Raw genomic sequence first — 23508 nt, 5'->3', positions numbered from 1 at the left:
TGATTGACAGTGCTACAAACTGTGATGTGACACACATGGACGTGACATAAACACAAAATTAAAGCTGCATGGAGTAACAGCTGCTTTTAAAATAAAAGGTTTTGCTTTTCTGTCTGCTGTTCTAATAACAGAGTAAAGCTTCCTGTGGTCTCATATAAAAACTTCCCAAATTTTTTTCAATTTCTGATATGAAAAAAAATGTACACAGGGGGAAGGACTGATGGGGGTTTATAAATACAAGTATCTGCTTAACCTTTGTTTCAGCTCTAGCTCTGAGGTGGAAAAATATAATGAAAGGATGTCTGAGTGACATGATGGGTAGCAGAAATACACACATTAAAATGCCCTCCCAACTGTCTGGGAGAGTGGGCACAGGGAGCTGAATCAGAAGGGAATTCCCTATAAATATGCAGAGGAAGGATGGGGGGCTGATTACTCTCCTGATCTTGTCTGTGCTTTGAAGAGCTGGACATGAAATTCAGTGCTGGAGCCTGTGGTGTGTGGTCACTGCATAGGCAGGGCTCTGTGATTTACCTGTAGGACTAAACCCCTGCCCAAACTCTGGCTTCTGGTGCCTGACCACCAGCAGGGCTGTGCTGGTCATTAGATGGAGTTACTGATTTGTGTCAGAGTCAAGTTAACTGAGGAAATGTATCAGAAAACATGGGTTTCTCAGCTGAAAAGGAAGGAAAGAAGTAATGTTCTCTTGTACAAGGAAAGGGAAGAGACTGTTTTTAAGTGCATGTGACATTTCTGTAGCTTAATGGCAATATTCATTGTATCTGGCTAGGTTTGCTAGACTGTGTCTGCCAAATGCAATGAGTATCAATAGCCCCGAGTGCTATGATTAATAAAAACAAATCTTATTCATTCAGCATAATAAATAATTATATAAAAATAAACATTTAATAACAACTGATGCTTCATCCTGTGGCAGAAAATATTTCACTTATTATTTTTCTAGTATCTTTTTCTGTGATATAACATTAGTAGGAATCTTCTGTCGAGATTTAAAACAACCCTCCTCTAAGTCACTCTGAACTCTCAAGCCTGAAAACTAGGTGAAAATTAGGTGAAGTCTTTGGTGGCTCAGGTGACAACCTGCAGTTCCCAGGGTGCTACTCAGAGCATCCAATATACAGAAATACCAAAAAACCCTGCAGGAAAAGGGTTGTTACCACAGTCCTATCAATTAACCAGACTTCTGGTGCTAGAAGTGCTGAATTTTGGGTTGCATTATTGCTCACACAGTTAGAGACACAGCTCTGAGTTACAAACGCAGTTCTGTGTTTTGTTCACAGTTGTACTTTATTCACACAGTCACTTAAGTCACAGGCAGTGTCAATGCAGAACTCCAGTGGTGACATTTATCATGCAAACAGGTCCATTCCTCACTCCTTGCTCCTCAGATTTATTAAGTAGATTTATCTAAGAAGGGATCTGCGTTTCTTCTTGTTCCCCCTCAATTTAAGTGTTGTGACATCCTGATATAGTGGCTCATCTCATGTGCGTTGGGAGGGGAAAAGGCAATAAAAATTCACAGTTTCTTGGTCCATGACAAGTGCTGCTACTAGTGAGGGTTGTAATTCAGCCCACACAGGCATCAGTAAACAAGTCCAAACGGGGTTTTGTGGTATCTCTTTTGCCTTTAATATTTGAAGCTCAGGCTGTCAGATGTTCTGGAAAAGAATTTTTCAGGTATTTTTGTGTAATTTAAACCGAATGGTAATGCTGCTTCGTTTATGTCAGGGACTGAAATATTTAATAACCAAAATCTAGCCTTATTAATAGATTAGAAAAGGTTTAATAAATCTGTAAAACAGGGGAAAATAGTGAAAGTGAGTGCTCTGGTTTAAATCCTATTCCAGAGTGGTTTTTCCCCCTTAAGAAGTTTCAAAACCATCATACAAAATAATTATTATACAAACAAAATTGTACACTAGGCATCTTATCTTAGTAAGTTTCCATTTGGTATGAGTCTTCTTCACTGCAATTATGGTGAACTTATTCACAAAATCTCTGCAGAATTTGGCTCTAGCTGTTTTCTGTGCTCTCAAATCAGACTGACCTTTACATGTTTGCATATTGTCCTTTTGAAGCCAAGCAAAATGATTTCTATCTGTAAAATCTCAACATGGAAAACAGCTCAAGGATTCTGTGCCTGCCTTGTATTATTTTATGCTGCAATTTGTTCCTTATCATCATGTTTCATATGTTCTTGACATTGGGCATAACAATTATAACAATGGCAATTGTGCTAAAAATATTTGTCATTTAGTTGCAGGCTAGAAACAGTTCATAAGCAGATAAAGGGAACAAGTAGGGAGGGCAGTGCCGGCTGCCTTTGCAAATGTTTCTTCTTGGCATTATTATCTATTATCTCAGAATAGACATTTGCCACACATTGCAGAGATGGGGAAAGAGCTATGCACCCATCCCAAATTCCAGGAACAGTGCAAACTGGACTTGCCAGGGAATGGCACACATTTATTTGCTTGCTGAGAAAGACAAATGTCTGTGGCATCCCTTCATTCCTAGTGCACACCAGACAGCCCCATCCTGCAGCCCTCATCTAGGTGATTCTTTTCTGCTCACTGTGTGTCTGGGGGTGAGGATGACTCCTGGGTCAGGCTGTGAGCACACACATTCCCCCAGAACCACTGCAGAGCCAACTCATATCCCTGGATTATCTACCAATTATATGGAAAAACAAAGATTAATATACTCATTAGGCCCTGTAACACAGCATTTGTGTAATGGGAACCTCATTACCTGTTGGTTCACGTTTACCAGAAAATGATGGTGCTTATGAGAAGAGATTACATTCTTCTTACCTGGAAAAGCAAATTATTTAAGCCGAGTTTGCTTTATATTTCATATCCCTTCCTCTGTCAGCCTTACCCACGCACACTTAAGGGCCCATTATCTTCTCATTGACGTGAGGGCATTATCTGTGTAGCCACCATTAATGGTAATGAAAATGGCTCCTGTTAATCTCCTGCACGCTGATAGTCAGATAATAGCCTACTTATTAAGTACAGAGGCCAGACTAGGAGTTGAACTGAAATGAGCATCGTATTGTCTCTGTGGGATTCAGCTGTAAACACTAAATCATTGCCCTGTGCCTACAGCTGATGATTAAAAAGAAGTTAGTGACAGCTTCAAGCACCACAAAGCAACTCTGGGTGCTCTTCCCATCCCATCCACCCTCACCTTTGGGAGGATCTCTGGAGAACATAATCCTGAGTTGGAAGGGACACACAAGAATCACCGAGTCCAACTCGGACTTTTTGGGGTTTCCCTGCACAGGAAACCCCAAAATCTCAACTCCGTGCATCCATGAGAGCATTGTCCAGAAGCTCCCTGAGCTCTGGCAGCCGTGGGGCCAGGACCATTCCCTGGGGAGCCTGTTCAGTGCCCAAGCACCCTCTGGGGGAAAACAACCTTTCTGTAATATCCAACCTAAACCCTCCCTGACCCAGTTTCAGCCATTCCCTTGGGTGCTATCAGTGGTCACCAGAGAGCAGAGACGGGAGCTGCTCCTCATGAAGAACATGACATCCCATGATGTCTCTCCTCAGTCTCTCCCTTCTCCAGGTTGAACAACCCAAGGACCCTCAGCTGCTCCTCTAATGGCTTTCCATAGACCCTTCCTCATCCTCATGGCCTCCTTCGTAGCTTTAGATCCCCCATATGTTGATCGGAGGCCATCCCAGTGCTCCAGGTGTGGGACGTGAAGCTGGGGGAGGCCTGGGGGTCCAACCAGCCCCTCCATCCGCTATTCGCACCCTGGGAGCAATCAGGGGCATCAACTGAAAACCCTCACATCACCAAGTGTCCGAGGAAAAACCGCGTAATTCCAAATGATTCAACCCCACGGGCGGCCTCCCCTCAGCGATAAACCCGGGGGTCGTTTATTGCAGCCTGGAGCCGCACCGAGAGCAGGTTCGCTTTAAAGCTTTATTCCAGCTTTGCCCGGGGTAAACAAATCCCTCCAGATCCTCTCAGGAGCACGGGCAGCTCCACACAATCCCATCTTTTCGGCGTTCCCAGCCCGGCCCGCAGCGGGTTAAGCCGCGCGCCCACAATGCCTCGCGTCCTGCAACGTCGGCGGCGCCGGGCGGGACCGGGCCCGGGATTGGGATCGGGACCGGGATCGGGACCAGGACCAGGACCGGGACCGAGACAGGGGTAGCGGTGTTGCTCAGGGTCGTGGTGCGCCCCTGTCCCCGCGGCTCCCCGCGCCGGGGCTCGCTGTGCCCGTGCCCCCCAGCCCTGCCCAGCGCTGAGCTGGCGGCGCTCGGGCCCGGCCCCCGCGCTGTCACCCGGGACGGTCCCGAGGGCGGGCGAGGTGCGGGGGCCAGGCTAGCGTGGTGGGCAGGAGGCGTCTGCCTGCCCGCTGTTACAGCTATTTCTGCGTTATCTTCTTGCCTAGAAAGAAAGCAGAGGCCGGAGGGCTCGGCGGAACCCGGCCATGTTCTGAGGGAGGCTGCAGGACGCCGCTGGGATCCGGGTACCGCAGGTGTGCCTGAAGGAATCTCCCTTCTCTCGGCCCTGCCAGGCGCTGGGTGAGGCGGGTGAGTGTGAAACCGCGCCGCTCTTAAAGTATGCACCGGTCTTTGATGTATTTGTGAAGGAGAGCCGTGTCAGCTCCATGGAGGTGGGCGCAGTGTGTGATTCCAGAGGTTTCTTCGGCCTCTGTGGCCTTTTTGCGCTGGTGGGACTCACAGGGAGCCTTCAGCACCATGAAGTCACCGGCCACGTCACCCGCTGACTCCTCGTGTGCTGAATTGCAAACCCTTTGCAGGTTTGCTCTGCGTTTGCTGCTGAATCAGAGGAGCAAAGTCCTGTTATGTATTATTTCCACTTCTGCCTTTTTGCTTGTTTAGCAAACTAAAGATTTCATAACCAGAAAACACGTATGGCATACATCTAGTTTTTGCTCTGGGAGCAGATTGTTTGGGAAGTAAGAGTGAGAGATTGGTCTGTGTGAAGCTCTTTTCACTTTGGAACCCTTGTAAAAATATTTATAATCTTCAATGGAAACTTACTGCAAAACTAAACATTTTCTTCACTGCTTATGTCTATTTATATTAGATCAAAACAATGTATATTTCTTTAAAGTGGCTTATTTTGTCAGTATTTAGGCATGAAACTTAAACAGCACAGTGATTATGTGTCCAGTCAGCTACCAGGGCTCAGCTTTTTGGTGGTAATCAATGATAATTCAAACCTTTAAAACTTTGTGGGAAAATTATTAGAAGTAAACTAGGCACTTCTAAAGACATTATGTATTAGAAAGTTTAGAACATGATGTTTTTACTTTCATTCACGTTCATCCTTTATTTCCAGATGCTTCAGTGGAGGAGGACAAGGTGAAAAGCTGTTGCCTTTAGTTACCTCCTCCTTTTCTTGGATGTCGTAGTGTGGATGAATTTCTGCCTTCCCACCAGACAGACGTGGTGGCTTGGGCAGGGAACTTGGTGCCTGTGGAATGGGTGTATGTTCAGACCACAGTTGGCCAAAGTCTTTAAGTTTTTGTTTAAAAAAAAGGTAGTTATGGCAGAACCAAAAGCAATTGCTTCCTCTGTCACCTTGGAGCTGGAGATCTGAAACTGGTGTATAAACACTGGAGGGGGCTGGGTGTTGGCTGTTGGAGGATGGATGTAACTTTCTGCTTTGTAGACAATTCCTGGCATGTGCAGAGTTGGAGTGGGAAGAGGCTTTCCTGGTCAGCTCCAGCAGTGCTCATCTGCCGTGGAGGCTGGAAGGCCTCTGCCTGTAGACTGCCTCTGTTGGTTATTCTGATTGAAAACCTGTGAAAAAGGAGGAAAAATGGTAATGGAAGGGTAGGGATAAGAGGATTGAACATCCAGCCAAAGAGAGGAGCCTTGGAAGCTGTCAGTAATGTACAGGAAGATGCTGGGGAAATTCATTCCTGGGGAAGAGGTGTTGACGTGCAAAGATAAAGCAGCAATAATGGCAGAGAGGAGGGCCCAGAGGGTGCACTGTTGTATGTCTGGCTATTCCTGCTGAGTTATTTACTTAATTTCTGTGCTGCAGAGGAAGGATTCTCCATTATCTCACCAGGGACAAGGAGTGGAATTGAAGATGTGGACTAGGAGTCATGTAAATGAGTTTATGGCTGTTACTTAGGACAGACATATGCATGTAGTGCTATCTGCCTCCCTGCTCACATGCACATGAATAAGTTAAGGAAAGTTAAATGTTATAGAAATGCTATTGGAAAAGGTGTGTTTGATTATATGAGGGGTTGTTTGTCACTCTTTCATTCTCCTGTTCTGGAAGTTACACAATTCTTACTAGATAATTGATAAAAATAACTGTGCTGAGTTTTATTTTAATGCAGGAGGACGAGAAGATTTTATTCACCACTACTTTCAGTTAGCTTTTGAGTCTAAAGCACTTTTATCACAATTACCTGGTTTTGTCTAATACAAAGTAATTAAGGCTGAAACGGTGGCACATTCTAAACATGAGTGAAAATACTGCCCCTTAAATTCCACAGAATTAGGTATTTGTCAACAAGATGTTTACAGAGGAGTAAGTGCTTTAGATAAAAGGCAGTGAGTTCTGCTACAGACACCTTTTGCTTTTAGCAGTGGCAACACGTAGGTACAAAACTGAGCTTTTTCCTTTCTGAGTCATGTAATCTTACTGGTGATGCACAGAACTGTTTATTGTACTGCTCTGCTTTAGAAGTTGATGTCAGTCATACAAATGCAGTGTTTCCTGACCTGTAGCATTTTACCTTTTTAAACACCCTTTATTTGTTAAAGATACATCCTCCCTCCATCCCTTAGGGCTGTGGCAGTTGTAACACTTAATCATTTACCTTCTAAAATGACTGTGAAATTGCTAATTTTATTGATGTTCAAAGGACTTTTGATTATTTAGTCAAATAGCACAGTGAACCAGTGTCAGAGAGTTGCATAAAAGCATTTTTTGCCTCTCACACCAGTGTTTGGTGAAAATATCAACCTGCTGTTCCATGCTTTGTGTCTTGACTGGCCAGTAATCTTGACATTTAGTAGTTGGTCCTGTTTCTAGTGAGCTTGGTGACTTCTGTCTTTTATTACATCTTAGAAGTTTGTGTTCTGGAGTAGAAATGGTAAGATGGAAAGGAAGTAAAAAAGAACAATAGATGTTATTTATTTAAGGTTAATTTAAATATTAGTTGGTAATAGGAATTTATTTTTTATCTAAATTGCAGCCTTATGCTGCACCCTGCACTATAGTTCTTCAAATCATGAGTGCTTTGTGTATTTTGGGTTTTTCCAGGCTCTGTACTGTGTGTGATTCACATTTTTTGTCTTAATGTGAATTTTATCCATAGCTTGACACCTCCCTGCTGTTTTCTGCATCATAAAAATTAGAGTGAGATGATGTGGTCTGCCAGTGAGACATGCCCATTGAATTACAGTTCTGTTTTGTCTAAAAGATCCCAATAATTGCCTTAATTTCTTTAGAATTCAGTTGACAAACTCAATATTTCTGGAATTTACAAGTTCTTGTATCACCTCCTAAGGGGCTCTTTTAGCAACATGTTCTGCACTCTGAAGTGTAAGAGTTCCTGCTGTTTTTTTTGCATAGCTCTGATGAGTTGTGTGCATGTGATCCTGTGAAATCATGGATATTAGGAAGTGCTTTCAGGAAGGGTAGTGGATGGGTCTGGGACAGGAACCAGTAGAGTCTATTTTGATACCACTTGTAACACAGAAGAATTCTCGTGTTTACCACCCCATGCCCACTTTTCAGCCATGACTGAATTAAACCTTTCCACTGATGGAGTTAGGATGAGTAAATACCTTCAAAAGTGTGAAGCAAATGGAAAAATAAGGTTGTGGTGTTCTGTTCTTCTTCTGCAGCTGGTCGTGAATCATTGGTTTAGATTCCAGGCTCTTTGTCACAGAGCTGTGCTTGTGAGGTACTGAACGCCCTACCAAAATTAAATCCATGATCATGACTTAATTTTTTTCTTTTTCTCCCATTGCAGAATCATGGCAAGTCCAAGAACAAGGAAAGTCCTCAAGGAAGTCAGAGCACAAGATGAGAACAATGTGAGAATATTCTGATCTTTAGACCAGTTTTGCAGAATTGAGTTTGTTTTTTGCTTACTTGAGATGTACACTGGGGTCTGCTACAGCTGCTGTTGTCTTTGTGCTGTGGCTCACCTAATGCTAACGTAGAAATTTGGATATTTCATGTATGCATTGCAATGCCTCGCTGCATATTTGGCACAAGTTTCAGAAGTTCTGGTAATTCTGGAGCCCCTGGGGTCTTTTCAACAAGTGGTGTCTAGGGCACAACTTAAATTAAAATGGTCCATTTCAAGTAGCTTGATTAGACCTTAAATGTGATAGTCGATGGAAAGATTCAGTTTTATTTATATCAATGTATTAAAATTGGTGAATCCGATCATAAAACTGAAGTTGTTGCACTGTATGAGCAATAAGCTGTTTCTAAAGAAAAAATTCTGTTTAGATCTGCTACCGTTTACTGCCAAACTGTAGTGTGACTTGAAAAATGTTCCAAACTTCAAATATTGAATTTTTATTTTGCCAAGGAAATCTCAAGAATTCAGTTTGGTTGCTTTCTTTAAAGGCAATGAAAATGAAATCAAAATGAATTCTTTGCATAGTAATTTCCATTTGCTTGTCTGTATTATCTCACTGGTATTTGGTAGTTGGTACAGTAACTTTTATAATTCAAGCAGCATAAATAAATAACCCGAAGGAAGTTTATTATGTCAGGGAAGGTGTTTCCAAACACGAAGAACCCTTCCTTCTGAAATTATTTTTGGTATGTGATGTTTTCATGATTTGCCTTTTTAAGCTGTGAAAACTTCCCATGGACAGTGATGGCAGACTGCAGAGATAACTGTTTTTCTCCCACAGGTCTGTTTTGAATGTGGTGCATTTAACCCCCAGTGGGTGAGTGTCACCTATGGAATTTGGATCTGTCTGGAGTGCTCAGGAAAACACCGAGGCTTGGGAGTTCACCTCAGGTCAGCCTTTCCAACAGACCTTGGACTCAGGGTTCATTATGGCTGTGAACAGCAAGTGTTGGTTTGGTTTGGTGTAGAATGTCTCAAATCCAGCATTTCACTGGCAGTTTTGCTTCATGCTCCTCTCCAAAGTGGGCTTTGCTCTCTGAGCCTTGTCTGTAACTAGTTGGGTATAAAACTGGTCTAAAAACAGCTATATTCTGTTCAGGAGATTTTATTTTTCTTTGTAATATAAATAATAGTTTTTGTTGTTTTCCAACAATCATGTACAGCTGAGATGGAAGTCTATGGAATAAGAACTCTTTTGGGTTCTGGAGACTCACAGTGTGTATGTAATAGGGCCAAAGCAGGGAACAGTTACTCAAATGAGGAAAGGAGAGAAAGTCCAGGAAGGAAATCACCGAAGCAAGGAGGCCATTCAGGAGTACATTCTTTGCTTTTCCAGGTGTGATTTGAGGCTCATTAGTGAGTAGAAATTGCATAGGAAAGGACCATTTGGAACTGTTCTGTTTGTGGCATGGAAGAAAAGATGAAATTTCTGACATGAGGACATAGAATCATAGAATTGCCAAGGTTGGAAAATACCTCTAAGATCATTGAATCCAACCATCAAAATGCACGGTAATAGACAAAAAGAAAATTGCAGAGTGAAGTATAGGAAAAGTTTCTGTTACATAGTGAGCTAGATTAATTTCTGGACTTTGAAGGAAGCTGCTTTTTCAGTCACTTGCCTTCTGTTGACTGTCTCCTTTAAATGCCAATAAATGACATGATTTTGGCTTATTTCAGTGAGGATCTGCCCACCTTCTTATCATGATCTGTCTTTCTGTACTTAGAGAATATTCTCTAACATGTTTATGCTCTCAACTTTTGAGATAGGTTCTAATAAGCTTTTTTTGGTCACTGTTGATACAGCAGGAAATTATAACAAGCTGTGATCTATATATATTGTTTTTTAAACCTGCTTTTCAGTTTTGTGCGTTCTGTAACCATGGACAAGTGGAAGGATATTGAACTGGAGAAAATGAAGGCTGGAGGTAACAGCAAATTCCGACAGTTCTTGGAATCTCAAGATGATTATGATCCATGCTGGACAATGCAAGAAAAGTACAACAGCAAAGCTGCAGCTCTGTTTAGAGACCAGGTAGGTTCAGTTTTAGATGTGTCCTCACCCCTATGATCTGAAAATATCAAAACTTCTTTATAAGCACTTGGTTTTGAAAGGAGGGATAGTTGCAAGTTTTTGAACCTCTGCAGTGGTTCCTGAAAAGGTAAATGTGAGAGAATGAAATCCTGGAAGAGTTAATGTAAACCTGAACAAGTTCATGGCTCAAGTATTGGGCAAAAGAGAAAAGGAATGTTGTCCTGCCAGGGAGATAAGGTGGGGCTAGAAAAAGAGTGTCTTGGGCAGGCAGGAGCTTTTCTAGACTAACTTCCTTATTTTGGGTAACTCTCTCTAGTTTAGTCCAAGGGTATCCCACTGGTCTGGTACCTCAGAGTTGGCAGTCCAGGACTGCCTTCTTGGGACCCTAAAGGTCAGAGAGTGCTTCTTCCCAAGTCTTGCAAGAGTTTTCTATTGACATTTTCATTTCTGCATTTAGCTGAGGTAGTTCTGATTTTTGGTACTGCCTTTGGTTGCAGCTGTTTAGTCAGTGGAGCTGTCTTAGTCCTCAGTTCACTACTTCAGCTGTACAGTTCTGTCCAAAGCGATTTTTGATAAATCTTTAGTGTATGTAGTAACATACAACAATAATGGAGTTCTGTTTCTCCATTAATATGTGATTAGCGCTTACATCTCTTCATTAATCCAGTCTTCCCTCTTCAAACCAAACCTGCCTTTTTGAGGAAATTGTCTCATTTTCTGTTTCAGTTGCCTGAAATAAAACCAGTGTTCAATTCAACATCACAGCCTGGGAGTCAGGAAAAAAATTGGTTTCTCGTGGAAAAAAAAAAAGTTAATTGATCCAGAAGCAAATTGGAAAAATGACTTGTCCTCATGTTACAGAACCAGTTTATAATTTGTATGAAATCTCTGACTTGGCATTCTTGACTATTCTGGCTGTTGTAGGTAGCTACAATAGCTGAAGGCAAGGAGTGGTCCATTGAAACTTCTCCTGCCAGGAACTGGACCCCACCTCAGCCTAAAATGTCTCTGTCTTCTGCTCACCGGTACGTGCCCTGCTTACCTGGTGTTGGTACAGATACAGCATCAGATACAGACACAATCTCAAAACCTGATGGTTTAATGTCTGCTGGGCTTACCCTGTTGGTGCTGGTGTCTGAACAAGCTGAAGTTATGGAGTATGAGGTAACAGGACTTTGTTTTTGTAATAATTCCCAGCCCCTGCCCCTGAGCCTTAAACCACGGCAGAGGGAAGTGAGTGAGAGCAGGGCATAAACCATGCTTGCTTGATCCTGACTTGTAATGCATCTGAAATTACAAATTTGTGTCACTCACAGGTGGTGTGTGACATCCTCACCTTAACTGTGGTGTGGTGCCAGTTGGGATTGGATGCCAGGAGAAAAGAAACAGGCTTTTCCCTTCTGGTGCTAATTTCCAGGGGAGCATCAAAGCTCTGTACTACAGCAATTCTGTTCTGCTTTTGTATGTAGTGTTTGTTACTCTGTGCACTAGAGATGCAAGTTAACTGCAAAAGCAGTTGTAAATCAAAGGAACAAGGGCTTCATGCCTTTTAGTGGTTGCATTAGAGTTCCCTTCTTGATAGATGAAATAAATAATCAATTTTTAACCTTTATTATGGTGTATGCATCAAGCTGCAGTGCTGAGCTAGTGGATTTTGCTTAACATGGCTTTGATTCTTCAATGTTTTATTTCAGTTCTGCTGGACAATCTCAGACTGCAGCTGCCTCTTCTGACAAGGCTTTTGAAGACTGGTTAAATGATGATGTCAGCTCCTACCAAGGGTAATGCAATATTTACTGACTTCCTGAGTGCTTCTCTCTCTAGCATAACAAAACGTTTGAAGCATTGAAGAAAAGGTTTGTAACTCCAAATATTGGGTTCCAAACCAGGGAATTCTGATTGTATGTTGTACTTTACAGTGATTTGAGTTAAACGGATGCATTTATAAAGCTTCTTTCATTCCTTTTCTCATTTTCATGTATCACTTTATTAGGATTTACTCAGCTTTCTGATGTCAGTGATCTGTTAAACCTGGAGAATCATTAAGACCACATTAGCTTGCACCGAGGAAATTGTATTGTGCTAGAATTCCTCAGTGAATCATTGGTGTTTTTATGAAGTGAGTAGTTTTGTATTTTCGGTGCTGGGTGCTACAGGACTTTCTTTTCCAGGTGCAAAAACAATTGTCATTCTTGCAGGCTTTTCAGTTCTTGTTTAATGTTTTTAATGGCTGCATGCTGATACTGCTGCTGTTTATTCCTTTTCCTGTGGCAGTGGCCAAGAGAATCGCTATGTGGGGTTTGGGAACACTGTAAACCCTCCCAAAAAAGAGGATGACTTTCTGAATAATGCCATGTCCTCATTGTACTCGGTAAGGAATTGCTTGGAGCTTTCTGAATTGCTATTCTGGTTAAGCACCTGTAATGGAGAATATGAATGGTGAGGAGAAACTAAAGACTGCAGGTGTATAGGGAGAGATGCAGAATATTTCTTGTATTCTCCAAGAGTGAACAAGATACTGGTGGACTTTAAAAGGCAATATGGAGACACTTGAGCAGAACTTAAGGATTATGTCTGGTATCAGCTAGTAGAAATAAATGAGGATATAGCAGTGGATTAAGAAATAATAATCAACAGGGCTGAAGGAAAAAAATGTAATTACCTGTAGGGAATAGCTCTAAATCTGTTAACCACATTAGAAATGTTCTGAGGAAAACAACTGAAATGTGTGTGTATTTGGGTGCCAGGAGCCCTGAGCAGTGATGAAAACATTTTAAATACTTGTGACAGGGTGTGAAGAGATAACAGCATATGGCTGAACAGTTGTCATGATTCAAGTAGAGATGGTGAAAGATGCATTGTTGAAACAAAATGGGAATAAAATCAGAGGCAGTTAGGGCCATACTTGTGCTTTGATAGGCTGCAAAGTCATAGTGCTGAACAGTATTTGGAGTTTGGAGTCATTTGGAAATACAGTAAGGTATCTACCAAGGTTAGTGGCCAACAGCCCTCTGTAGAGCCTCACTGGCCTAAATACTCACACCAGGTTCAACTGTTTATTTAAAAATAAATTAATAATTTCACTGGAACTTACCAGAGAAAGGTAATGCCTGAGCCAAGCCTTTGAACAGGTTGATCACTGTCTTCCAGGTAATCCCACAGGCTGATTGGTATAGATCAGCTAAATATTTTCTGGGTATCTCATAGCTTTTAGGCCCGAGAGTTCAGATTAGAAAGCACATCTGCAGTGTATTGTAGGTGAGCTAAGGAGAGGCAACACTTCCTGTTCCTGTGAGCCATTCTTTGAGTCCTGGATCTCCCTGAATGTCCTGGCTGGAATGCCCTCATGTGAGCACAGACACACACTGCAGTGTGCTCTGAAATCCTGTATTTCTGGAAGGCTGAGTTCCTTGCATGGGTGTTCATCCTGGTGAGGAAAACAATTTGCCTTCCACTGCAAGGGTTGATTTTTCCCCACACTTGTAGCCATTTTTAGCAGAGTAACATCTGAAACACCCTGGCTTGTTCAAATTCACACAAATACTGGAAGTTCACTCTATTTCAGTTAAATGAGAGGCTCTATGTTTTCTCTCAGTAGCAGGTAATTCTTATGACTACACGACGAGCTGTATCAGAGCATTTTGACTTAAGATAATCTGTTTTAATGGAAACTTGGTTATTTGCTGTTATTACTCACGTATAGCTCATGACTTTCTTCCTTTTTTTAAAGGGATGGAGCAGTTTCACAACTGGAGCAAGCAAAATTGCCTCAGCTGCTAAAGAGGGTGTAAGTAAATTAAATGTGGTTTAGGTATCAGTTGATTGCCAGAGATGGTGATCTGGGTATTCTTTTTTTCACTGTGAAATTCTGCCAAATTACCTTGGAGAGGATCATGCAGCATTTCTAAATATATGTCTTTAAAAATCAAAGGGTTTATTCCAGGTAAACCTGCATATATTTGTTTTTCTTCACAGGCTACCAGATTTGGATCTCAAGCAAGCCAAAAGGTGATTATAGATTTAGCTCTTACTCTGTCTGATTGTTTTTAAGTGCCATGTGTTTGCCTGCACCAATTGACTTCGATTTGATCATCAACAGACCAGTGTGCTTTTCCTTCATGGTGCACAGCAGTATTTAGTTCTAGCTTTGAATTCCATGGGAATTGCAATCAGCTGCAATGATCAAATTAAGCAAGGGATGGACAGGGATGCTCTGCTGTTTGTTCCTGTTGGATGTATTGGAGAGGCTGCAGAGCTTCCAATTTTAACATACCTGTTTTACTTCTGTGAATCTTAAATTGGTCTAGCTTGAAGTAGTTTTCTTGCTGCTGTAGTACAATGCAAGCCGTCTTCCCATAGCTAAAGCCTAATAAGATGTCACAAATGTGAACTGCTCAATATTATTAATAAATCAACTTGTTTGGGTGTGTTTTAAAAAGTAGCAATGACAAAAGGATTTCATTTATCAAACTGGGTTTAAAACAGAGACAGGCCTGATTACACAGAGCTCTGACATAAGATCTGTTTGCAAGGAAAATTTCAAATGTAAAAATGTATAAAAGAATGAGGTTCTTAATTTGCCTGTGTTGAGTGAGATGCAAATATTTATAAATGGTTCAGGAGTTTTAAATGAACTATGACTCCTATGTATGTGCAGCATCAGCCTGGTTTGCTTTCTGATAGGCATAGAAAGTATTGCTTGAATCAGTGTGCAGCTGCAGGTGCTGGTGTTCAGTCAGGTCTGTGCACTGGGATATTAATCCTTCAAATGGCCACACTTGGGCATGTTTGCAACAAAAATGTCTTGTTAAAGCACCCCAAACTTCCTACTTCAAAGCTTTATAGTATTTACTGCTTGGCTTAAGAAAAACTAAGTTGCCTACAGGTCTTCCTCTTCATTCCCTCTGGCAGTTTTCCTTTTAGAAGCTGCTCTTTCTTTAGTATTATTAATAAATATAATATTAAGTGTTAAAGCTCATCACATCTACTGACAAGGACCACAGCAACATGGTGCTCTAGAGACTGAGCTACTAGATACTGAAGGTTAAATTTTGTTCCTGAAACTTCTGACATTTTTCAGAACAGATATACCACATTTTATATACACTACAGTGGTTAAAAGTGTATTTGATGCCCAGTGACCAAACACGTTTCCCTGTTTGTCTTGTCAGTAGATGTTAAAAGTTGGAAAAGTTTCATGCTACTTAACTTGACTGAAAAAATGCTGGCAATTTTTTGCTAAAAGCTGCTTCTACCTTCCTTGCTCTTTTCTCTTGTGCTCTCTGGGTAAAGTTTTGGGGCTACAAGCAGCAGCCAGAGCCGGTAACACCCTCACATCTGTTCTTGTGCATGGACTCCGTGTCTGTCGGTGCTCAATATGTGCATTTGCTCCTGAGCTGTCTTTTCTTTTTCTGCTTTACATCAAACCTGTTTAGAATAATGTTGTGTGTTTTGTATGGTAACATTTCTTCAAACCTCCTTAAAATTTGTGGAGTTGAATAGAGATACCCAGGCCGTGCACTGTCTGAAAATTGACTGTGCTGCTGGTCACACTCTGATGATTTCAGGATTTCTGTTTGCATGTCTGGCCCAGGAATGTGCCAACAGCTGGGTGTTGCTGGAAGGCAGACACTTGAATGAAGTGTTTGTAATGATGGTTAGAGTGCTGTCCTAAATTCAGCAATATGAAGGAAAGGTGAAGTGTTGTAGGTGAAAATACAGTTGTACCCTAACCTTTCCATTCCACATTTACAAAATTATCTAGTTGAGTAAAAGGGATCAGATAAGAATTCTTCCTCATTTTAGCAGTGACTCTACTTGGACGCCTGAACTGTTAGTCTGGGTGTGTTACACTGTTTATTATAAAACATAAACAGTTTGCTGGGTTCAGTAGACTTCGGTAGAAAGGTGAGAACACCCCTTTCTTGTTTTTCTTAAACACTATGTAGCCTCACTTCCAAAGGTAACAAGCCTTTTGTGATTTGCATTCATGTTTGTCACTAGGTGAAAGTCTGATTTCCTTTTGCCTTTGCTTCTCAAAGAATTTTTATCCTGTAAGGAGTAGAAGTACTGGAGATAATGGCTGGGAAGAGGGGAGATCCTGGGAATGCTGTGGCTGAGGGAAAGACTTCTTAGATGCCTGGGAGTCTCTGGAGGAAAGATGTTTAAGGTGCTCCATTCCCAGGAAGAACATGAGGGAAGGCTCACACCCTGACCAATGGTAGTAATTAAATATGAGCCCTTAGGAAATGACACTTCATTGACTGGCATATTGGCCCTTTTGGATTAACCAGGATAATTTTGAGGCAGTCAGTATGATATGGCAAAGAAAGAAAGAAAGAAAGTTTAAATCTGAAGAAAGTTTAAATCTGTCAAAGGCTATTTATGGCAATAGGGCAAGAAATTATTTCAAACTCTTCTAGGCTTGCTGACCTTGTAAGTATTGCCTTAGGAAAGTAATTTTGTGACTTAGACTGTGGGCTTACATTTTTGTAAACTGCCTCTGAAGTACAATATCCTTGTGCAACTTGTTCTGGATTGCAGCAGATTTCTGAAGTTCAGTGTTTTTTCTCCCTGCATACCTGGAGCTTTAAAGAAAGTAACAAAAATCTTCTGTCACAGCTTTGGCTCTTGTGTATTGCTTAGAAACACTTGGGCTCTTAGTAACAGATGATAATTGGAGCACTACAAAACAGAGAAATTGGAGGAAAATCAGCCAGAAAGATCAAATTCTGAGAGTAACTTAATTAGTGTGGAAAAATAATGGGGGATGAGACAGTTCTTCCAAATTGCAGCTGCAAGCATTAGCAGGGGGCCCATCCTTGAAAGTGTTGCTGGTTGCACCATTGCTTCTGCTTCCAGTGCAAGGGCAGGCTTTGCTTGGGCTCTGGGCATCTATTGCCATGTGTATCTGATTTTAATTTATTGTCTTTTAATGTCACCTGCAGCACTTTGCTGTGTGTGCTTTTCAGCTCGTTCTGCTTGTACGAATCAAAGCTAAAGGCTTCTTGTGTTTTTGGAGATACTGCTGAGAAATGAGCCTGCAAAAGGTGTTGGCTGTGGGTTTTTGTTGTTTTTTTTAAAAAAGAAAATATAACTGACTTTGTTTTTGTTTTGCTTTTTAAATAGGCATCAGAGTTAGGTCAGACATTAAATGAAAATGTTCTCAAACCTGCACAGGAAAAGGTAACTTTGGAACTAGTAAATGACTTGCAGAAAAATGCTTGAACTCACTCAGGGAGTGGTTGATTCCTCCTGCCACAGCTGCCCAGGGTCTCAGGGGCTCTTTGTGTAAAGGGGAAACATCAAACAACTCAAAGTTAGGCTGTTATCAGAGAAATGTTAATGAGGATGAACTCCCTCTCCTGCCTTTCTCATGTCCACCAGAGTCTGTCACATTCTTTCTTTTTAGATACCATTTTATAGATTTCGTGCTTTCAATAGAGGAAGATGGAACAAGGGGAAAATGCACCCTAAATGAATATTAAATCAGTTGTTTAAATAGATATATATTTATATCTATTAGGAGTTGTATCTTGGAGTGTTAAGTTCCTAGTGTTTTACCTATCTGCCAACATTATTTTAATTCAAATATCTTTGAGCCATTTGAAGATAATGTTTTGATCATATTGCAAAGTAATTTCCATTACCTTTATTAATTCACCATTCTTTACATGGCATTTCACACCACAGGAGAAGACTCTAATTGGTTTTCTATTCCCTAGAATTATCCACAGCTTATTTCAGAGGACTTAGATGCATTATTTTCAGGGTTATTTTTAGGGTGCATTTCCTTGAGCTGATTTTTCTTTTTGTAGGACAGTTTAAAGAGAAATTATGCATTCTGTGTTAAAAAAAAAAAAGAGATCTATTTCCCTTAGGATGTTGTACTGTTAGTTCTAAGTAAGTGTTATTTTCTGAAATAAGTTTTCTTTGGTTATATGGTTGTGCAAAGTCATTTGCTTTGGAACAACTGCCATTTATTAAGTGGTGAAAGGTACCTGTTGTATTGTGTTCCACCAAAATTTAAAGCCCTTTTAATATTTAAATAAGTGTCTATAAAAGAGAATAAAAGGAATCTGCTAAGTTTCCAAACAAAATCTTTAAATGTAGTAGGATATGTTGATAAAGCTTCATGTGTGCAGATGTTTTTTGCACTGGTGTTTTTATGCTCAGCCGTAGTGCAATGAGACCTGGACTGGGTTTAAATGATACCTTCCTCAAACTGGGTGTGATACCTTCCTCAGACTGGGTTTTTAGTCTCAAAAAAATTCCCACAAACTCAGAGGACTGAGCTTCACTCTATTATACATCAAAAGACTTCATATATAATTTTATTAACTTTGTTTTGAGCTTAAATCTATTTTTATTCCCTTTGGGGTTGGTTTTTTTGACATTTTAGCTGTTAAGCACAAATGAGTTTGTCTGAAAGTTTCAGTAATACTTTGTTTCCTGACTAATTACCAATACTTTGGTCCATATAGGTGAAAGAGGGGAAAATATTTGAGGAGGTCACCACGGGGGTATCACAGTTGGCCAGCAAGGTATGAGGTGGCCTGCCTGGCTTTAAGGAGGCCAAACAAGTCAAGCCAGTCTCCATATTCTTATGAAAAATAATACAAAACCCTGCTGCAGCTTTGGTGTGCTTGTGTTGAATAGAGACATTTGGAAAGTGGAATTTTCAGCAGGCAGCACTTCTGCTGGAGTGTCTAAAGCTGCACGGGCATGGTGATGTCCTCTTAGTAATTTGAGTGAGGACATGGGGTGGTGATAAACAGCCAGGAAAATGTGTGAGGGAATCTGGAGACAGCTTGTGTTCCACTGGTACAGTCAAACCTGCTAATGCTCTGCACCTTTCTCCTTTGCCTTCCGCTGCTCTCGGTGCTCGGGGATGTGGTAAGTGCTGTCTGAGGCTGCCAAGCACAGAAATCCTGCACAGACTCACAGCTGCTGGGATAACTTGCATGGTTTTACCCAGGAAGGTGTCTTCTAGCCCTGGGAAAGTCAGTGATGCAAGTTCTCCCATAGATCAGCTCAGTGTCTTAGGTTTTGGTACTCTTTGAATAAAATAAAATAAATTATGTTACTTGCTCTGTTTAGAGCTGGGCAATTCTCAGGCTGAGTTCCTGGATTCATCCTCCCTATCTCTAACTCAGAATAGTACCTTCCATGGCATCACTGCAGAAGTTGTATTTTTAATCCAATTCTATGACTCAACTTCTGGCCTGTTTTACATGGGTATTTCACTACCCACTGTTTTACGTGGTTGGTGAAATAATGCTGAAACAGTGAGAGTAGCTGTGTGGAACAGCTGAAAAATAAATACAAGTTACGTTACTCATAAAACATCAGTGCTTTCATTCAGTTTAATTTTATGTAAGGACTAATTCCAGTATTTTTGTCAAGGAGGTCTGGGAGAGAATTCAAAAGATGTTAAAACAATGGGTGAAAAAGCTAAACCTCACCTACTTCCCACCTCTTCCAGCAGCACAGTGCTGTCAAATGTATGTTCTTTATATCCACCAAGTAACTGCCCATCAAAAACACGAATGAGCTGTGAGTTAAATGTGTTTGATTTATGGGAACATGTGGAGGAATTTGTTCTGGCTTTTGCTGTTGGACTTGGCAGAAGTGTTGGTTCCATCCAAATGAATGGAGTGTCTTTTTTTTTTTTTTTTTTTGTCTCTAGGTTCAGGGAGTTGGGAGTAAAGGATGGAGAGATGTCACCACTTTCTTTTCAGGCAAACCAGATGATAATTCTGACAGGTATTTTTTTTCTTGCTTTCTGTCTCTTTGAACACATAACTTTATCTCCTGTACATTCTCTGCAGTATAGTAGTGAAAGGTAATTTTTCAATATTAAGAACTTCTGTCTTTGCTGATAATCCTCCTCTGTGTCGTAGGGAAAAATTCAATATAACTTTGTTTTTAACTGCTTTTAAACTGAGAACAAAGCAGTGCACATACTTTAGTTTAAAACTTACTCCAAATGCACATTCTCTTTCCCTGGGTCTGTTAAATCTCTTAACAAAATCTGTGCATTAGACAACAAGCTTATGTCATTTGGAGCAATATTAGTTCTATCTTTATCATCAAGGGTTTTTTTTAAGCAAAAAGCAGTAGAATTATCTTTTTCTTTGGAGTCATTTATTTTTACTGTAATGTTTGGCATAACTAATTTATTTCTACCTTCCTTTCCCTCCCACCCCCCAAAAGACCAGCTGAGGGAGACAGCTACCAGAACAGTGGAGGGGAGGGCTACCAGAACAATGCTGTAGATCAAAGCTTCTGGGAGACCTTTGGCAACTCAGACACACCCAAAGCTCACAAATCTCCAAGCAGTGAGAGCTGGACCTATGTGGACAATTCCACAGAGAAGAAGAGCTCGGATAGCTGGGACGTGTGGGGCTCAGGAACAGTCTCCAACAAGAACAGTAACAGCGACAGCTGGGAGAACTGGGAGACCAACTGGGAGAACACAGGAGGGGAGAGCAAGACCAGAAAACCTCCTAAGGCAACAAAAAATGCATGGGATGACTTTTAGAACTCTGCTCTGCACAGCTGGGAAAGGGAGGCTGTGTTGGCTGATGGAGGGGAGGAAGTTTTACACACACCTGGAGTATCTTGGCTGACCTTTCTGATCTGTTTGTGCTTCCCATTCATTCTCCTTCCTTCTACCCTGGTATAGGGGAAAAAAAAGTAGCATCTGAATCTTTTCTTACATAAAGGTGGCTCTCCCTTTTTAAGGATAATGATAATTATATTCTCCTTGCACTATTGGAGCTGGCTTCAGCAACTTTCTTAACACAAATGTTAAAAGAAATCAGTGCAAGGACACTTCCATGGCACAACCTTGCATGTGTAGGTTAATAGGTGTTCATCCAGTCCTCATCTAATTTGAGATTTGGGTGTTTAATGCAAACAAAGGACAGGGTGTGACTTGGAAAGACAGCCATTAAGTGGGCAAGCTGCAGTTGGATACATCGAGTTCCAATGCCTTATGGATTGCTGACTACAGGCAGTTCAGGATGGTCTTTAACATATTTTTTATTGAAGGGTTGTTTTTAAACATTGTGACATTCTTATTTTTTTTAGTAGTTGAAAACTTAGTTTTCCCCTTTAGAATTCCAGAAGGAATCTAGAACTAGATGATTATTGGTGTAAACTTACAAGTTTAATCTGAACTCTTAAGGGATATCCAGAATGGCTCTTACTTGCCCACCTTACTCAATGGATTGAGTTTGCACTGTGCAGCTCTGCTACATGGAAAAGCAGAGCTGTGGTGTTTTCCTTCCTCACCCATGCCCTTGCCCCAGTTTGAATATTTTAAGTACTCTCTTTTTCTCTTCCTTCCTTCCTTCCTTCCTTCCTTCCTTCCTTCCTTCCTTCCTTCCTTCCTTCCTTCCTTCCTTCTACCTGTGTAGTATTTCATTAATGCTGTTAAAAATGAAGTCTTTCTGCTGCTTATGTCCTTCTGGACATCTGTTTGGCACCCTGGCAGCAAAAAAATAAATTGCAAAGAAAATTCCAGCAAGGAAAAACGTGTGGAAAATATGAGAACATTGAGGAAAGAGCCTGGCAGCAAGCCCCTTTCAAGATGAGTAGATGTCTGGATTTAATAGTAAAATTTAATTTAGGCAGATGTTTTCCAAATGATTCTTTAGTGTGTCAAACTGTATCTCTGTTTCTGTCATATATTTTTCCACATTTTCTTCCCGGGTCTTGTTAAAGAAACACTATTTTGGAAACTTGAGAAACTCTTTGTCAGCATTAAGGACTAGAACAGGAGGTGGAGTTAGGTGTCAGTTTTGACCCAACAAATCACTTTGCATGACATAAGCCATAACTTCTAAAGAAGAATTGTGACTTATTAACATCAAAGGTATCATAGGTATTCCATTTTATTTTGGGGGATGGGTTGTGAATGTACCCTCAGCACAAAAACAATCAGCTCGCTTGAAAACTCAAATCATGATGTTCTCTGTGGTCTGCTTTTCCAGCATGGAGTTCTTTTCTTTGAGCCCTGTAGATCCTATTACTTAGAAGCATTTTCTTTGAAAAACCAGTTAATTTGTTTAGCAACCAACCAAAGGTGTCGAAATTACCTTAAATAACACTTTACTTTTACTCCTCACAGAGTTTTTTGAGCAGATAGTAATACCAGCAGTTTAAAAAGGAAAGAAAATTAATGCCCTCATAAGTAGCAGATTTTAAAGGTTTAAGTCTGAGTAGAAGTAGCCCTTTTTACAGCCTGAATCTGTATTTTTATGACTAGGATCTTTCAGACAGTGAACAGAATATTTTTCCAGTCTTCTCTCACCCTGTTCTGTGAGAGTTGGGATTTCTTTTCCCCCCCTTGCCTCTCCTGAGAGTTTGGTCTGAAGCTCGTGGTCTCTGAGCCTCTGCAGCAGGACCCAGAGCTGCTCAGACCCAAGTGCTGCTCCAGGCTGAGCCATTCCCAAGGTGTCCCTGCTGTCACAGACCCTTTGGAAGTGCCAAAGGCATGAGAGCTTTCAGTTTGCAGTGCTGCTCAATTTGCAATGCTGGCAGCAGTTCACAGCCTGACTAAAACAAGGATTTTTTTCTCCAGTTCCAAGTATAACTTTGTCATAGTTTAGCTGCATGTCAAGCATACTTTTGTTTTTTTATGCTTACACCTCTGTTGCCTCCTTGTCGATGTGGCTGCTGCCCAGTCTGAAGCTGATGCAGCTTCTGTACGAGTTTATTACAGTTTCTCTTTCATAAACCTCCTGAAATGGCTCGTGGCAGGAGAATCTTGCTTTTAGTCCACTTCATCAGTGTTACTGTGGTTTTTTTGTGTGCATGTTCTCCTCAGCTGTGAGCTTTGCCTGGGACAAAAGTGGTTTGTGTATCACTTGCAGTCATGATTGGCATGAGCCATTTGTTTGTTCTTATGATTTGATTTTTGTAACTTTTGAAACTTTTATGTTCTAAATCAAACAGCCAGAGCCCTGCTCAAGCAGAAGTTTTGGGTCAGGATTTTTCCTCCAGTTGAGGAGACAGGGACAGAACAGTTATCTCTTTCTGCAGTGTTCTAGGGAAGCAACAAAATGCTGCCACTGACAGAAAGATGTTACTGGAAGTTCCAAATAGACCAATAGCAGAAGGTGTAACTGCAGACACAAAACCAGTGTGCCAGCTGCTCAGTCTGGTGGCCAAATGGGCATTTTTTAATGACTTGTCTGAGCCTGAATGTGTGATCATGCCTTTCAGAGGAGAGGACAAAATGAGGGCGTTTTCTTTTTGCTTTTTTACTTTTTATTTTACTTTTTTTCAGAGTAGGTAGCTGGGAGGTTTCTGCACTGTGAAGAAATGC

At 41.1% G+C, this 23508-nt stretch overlaps 1 protein-coding gene across 2 annotated transcripts; it reads left to right on the top strand.

Moving 5' to 3' along the window:
- Positions 1–4545: 4545 nt before the first annotated feature.
- On the top strand, positions 4546–21088 carry ARFGAP1 (ADP ribosylation factor GTPase activating protein 1). 2 transcript variants are annotated; one of them, XM_062505017.1, is made up of 14 exons: positions 4546–4577; positions 8018–8081; positions 8919–9028; positions 10001–10172; positions 11097–11197; positions 11867–11953; positions 12447–12543; positions 13903–13959; positions 14148–14180; positions 15465–15494; positions 17301–17357; positions 18656–18715; positions 19867–19937; positions 20388–21088. In XM_062505017.1, the coding sequence occupies exons 2-14, from the start codon at positions 8022–8024 to the stop codon at positions 20713–20715; spliced, it is 1263 nt and encodes a 420-aa protein (XP_062361001.1). In that variant the 5' UTR covers positions 4546–4577; positions 8018–8021; the 3' UTR covers positions 20716–21088. The 2 variants fall into 2 exon arrangements, with proteins under 2 accessions (XP_062361001.1, XP_062361000.1); XM_062505016.1 differs by lacking the exon at positions 15465–15494 and having other exon boundaries at positions 10001–10176; positions 11101–11197; positions 19861–19937.
- The last annotated feature ends 2420 nt before the right edge of the window (positions 21089–23508 follow it).

Source organism: Cinclus cinclus, chromosome 18, assembly GCF_963662255.1.
Source record: "Cinclus cinclus chromosome 18, bCinCin1.1, whole genome shotgun sequence".
Classification (NCBI taxonomy): Eukaryota; Metazoa; Chordata; class Aves; order Passeriformes; family Cinclidae; genus Cinclus; species Cinclus cinclus.
This window is presented reverse-complemented; position numbering and strand designations above follow the sequence as displayed.

Excerpts from the sequence above, each read along its gene's own strand:
- ARFGAP1 (XM_062505017.1), top strand. The coding sequence starts at position 8,022 with ATGGCAAGTCCAAGAACAAGGAAAGTCCTCAAGGAAGTCAGAGCACAA. Across the intron at positions 8,082-8,918 it reads GAGCACAAGATGAGAACAAT|GTCTGTTTTGAATGTGGTGC; the intron begins GTGAGAATATTC and ends TTTCTCCCACAG. Across the intron at positions 9,029-10,000 it reads GGCTTGGGAGTTCACCTCAG|TTTTGTGCGTTCTGTAACCA; the intron begins GTCAGCCTTTCC and ends CCTGCTTTTCAG.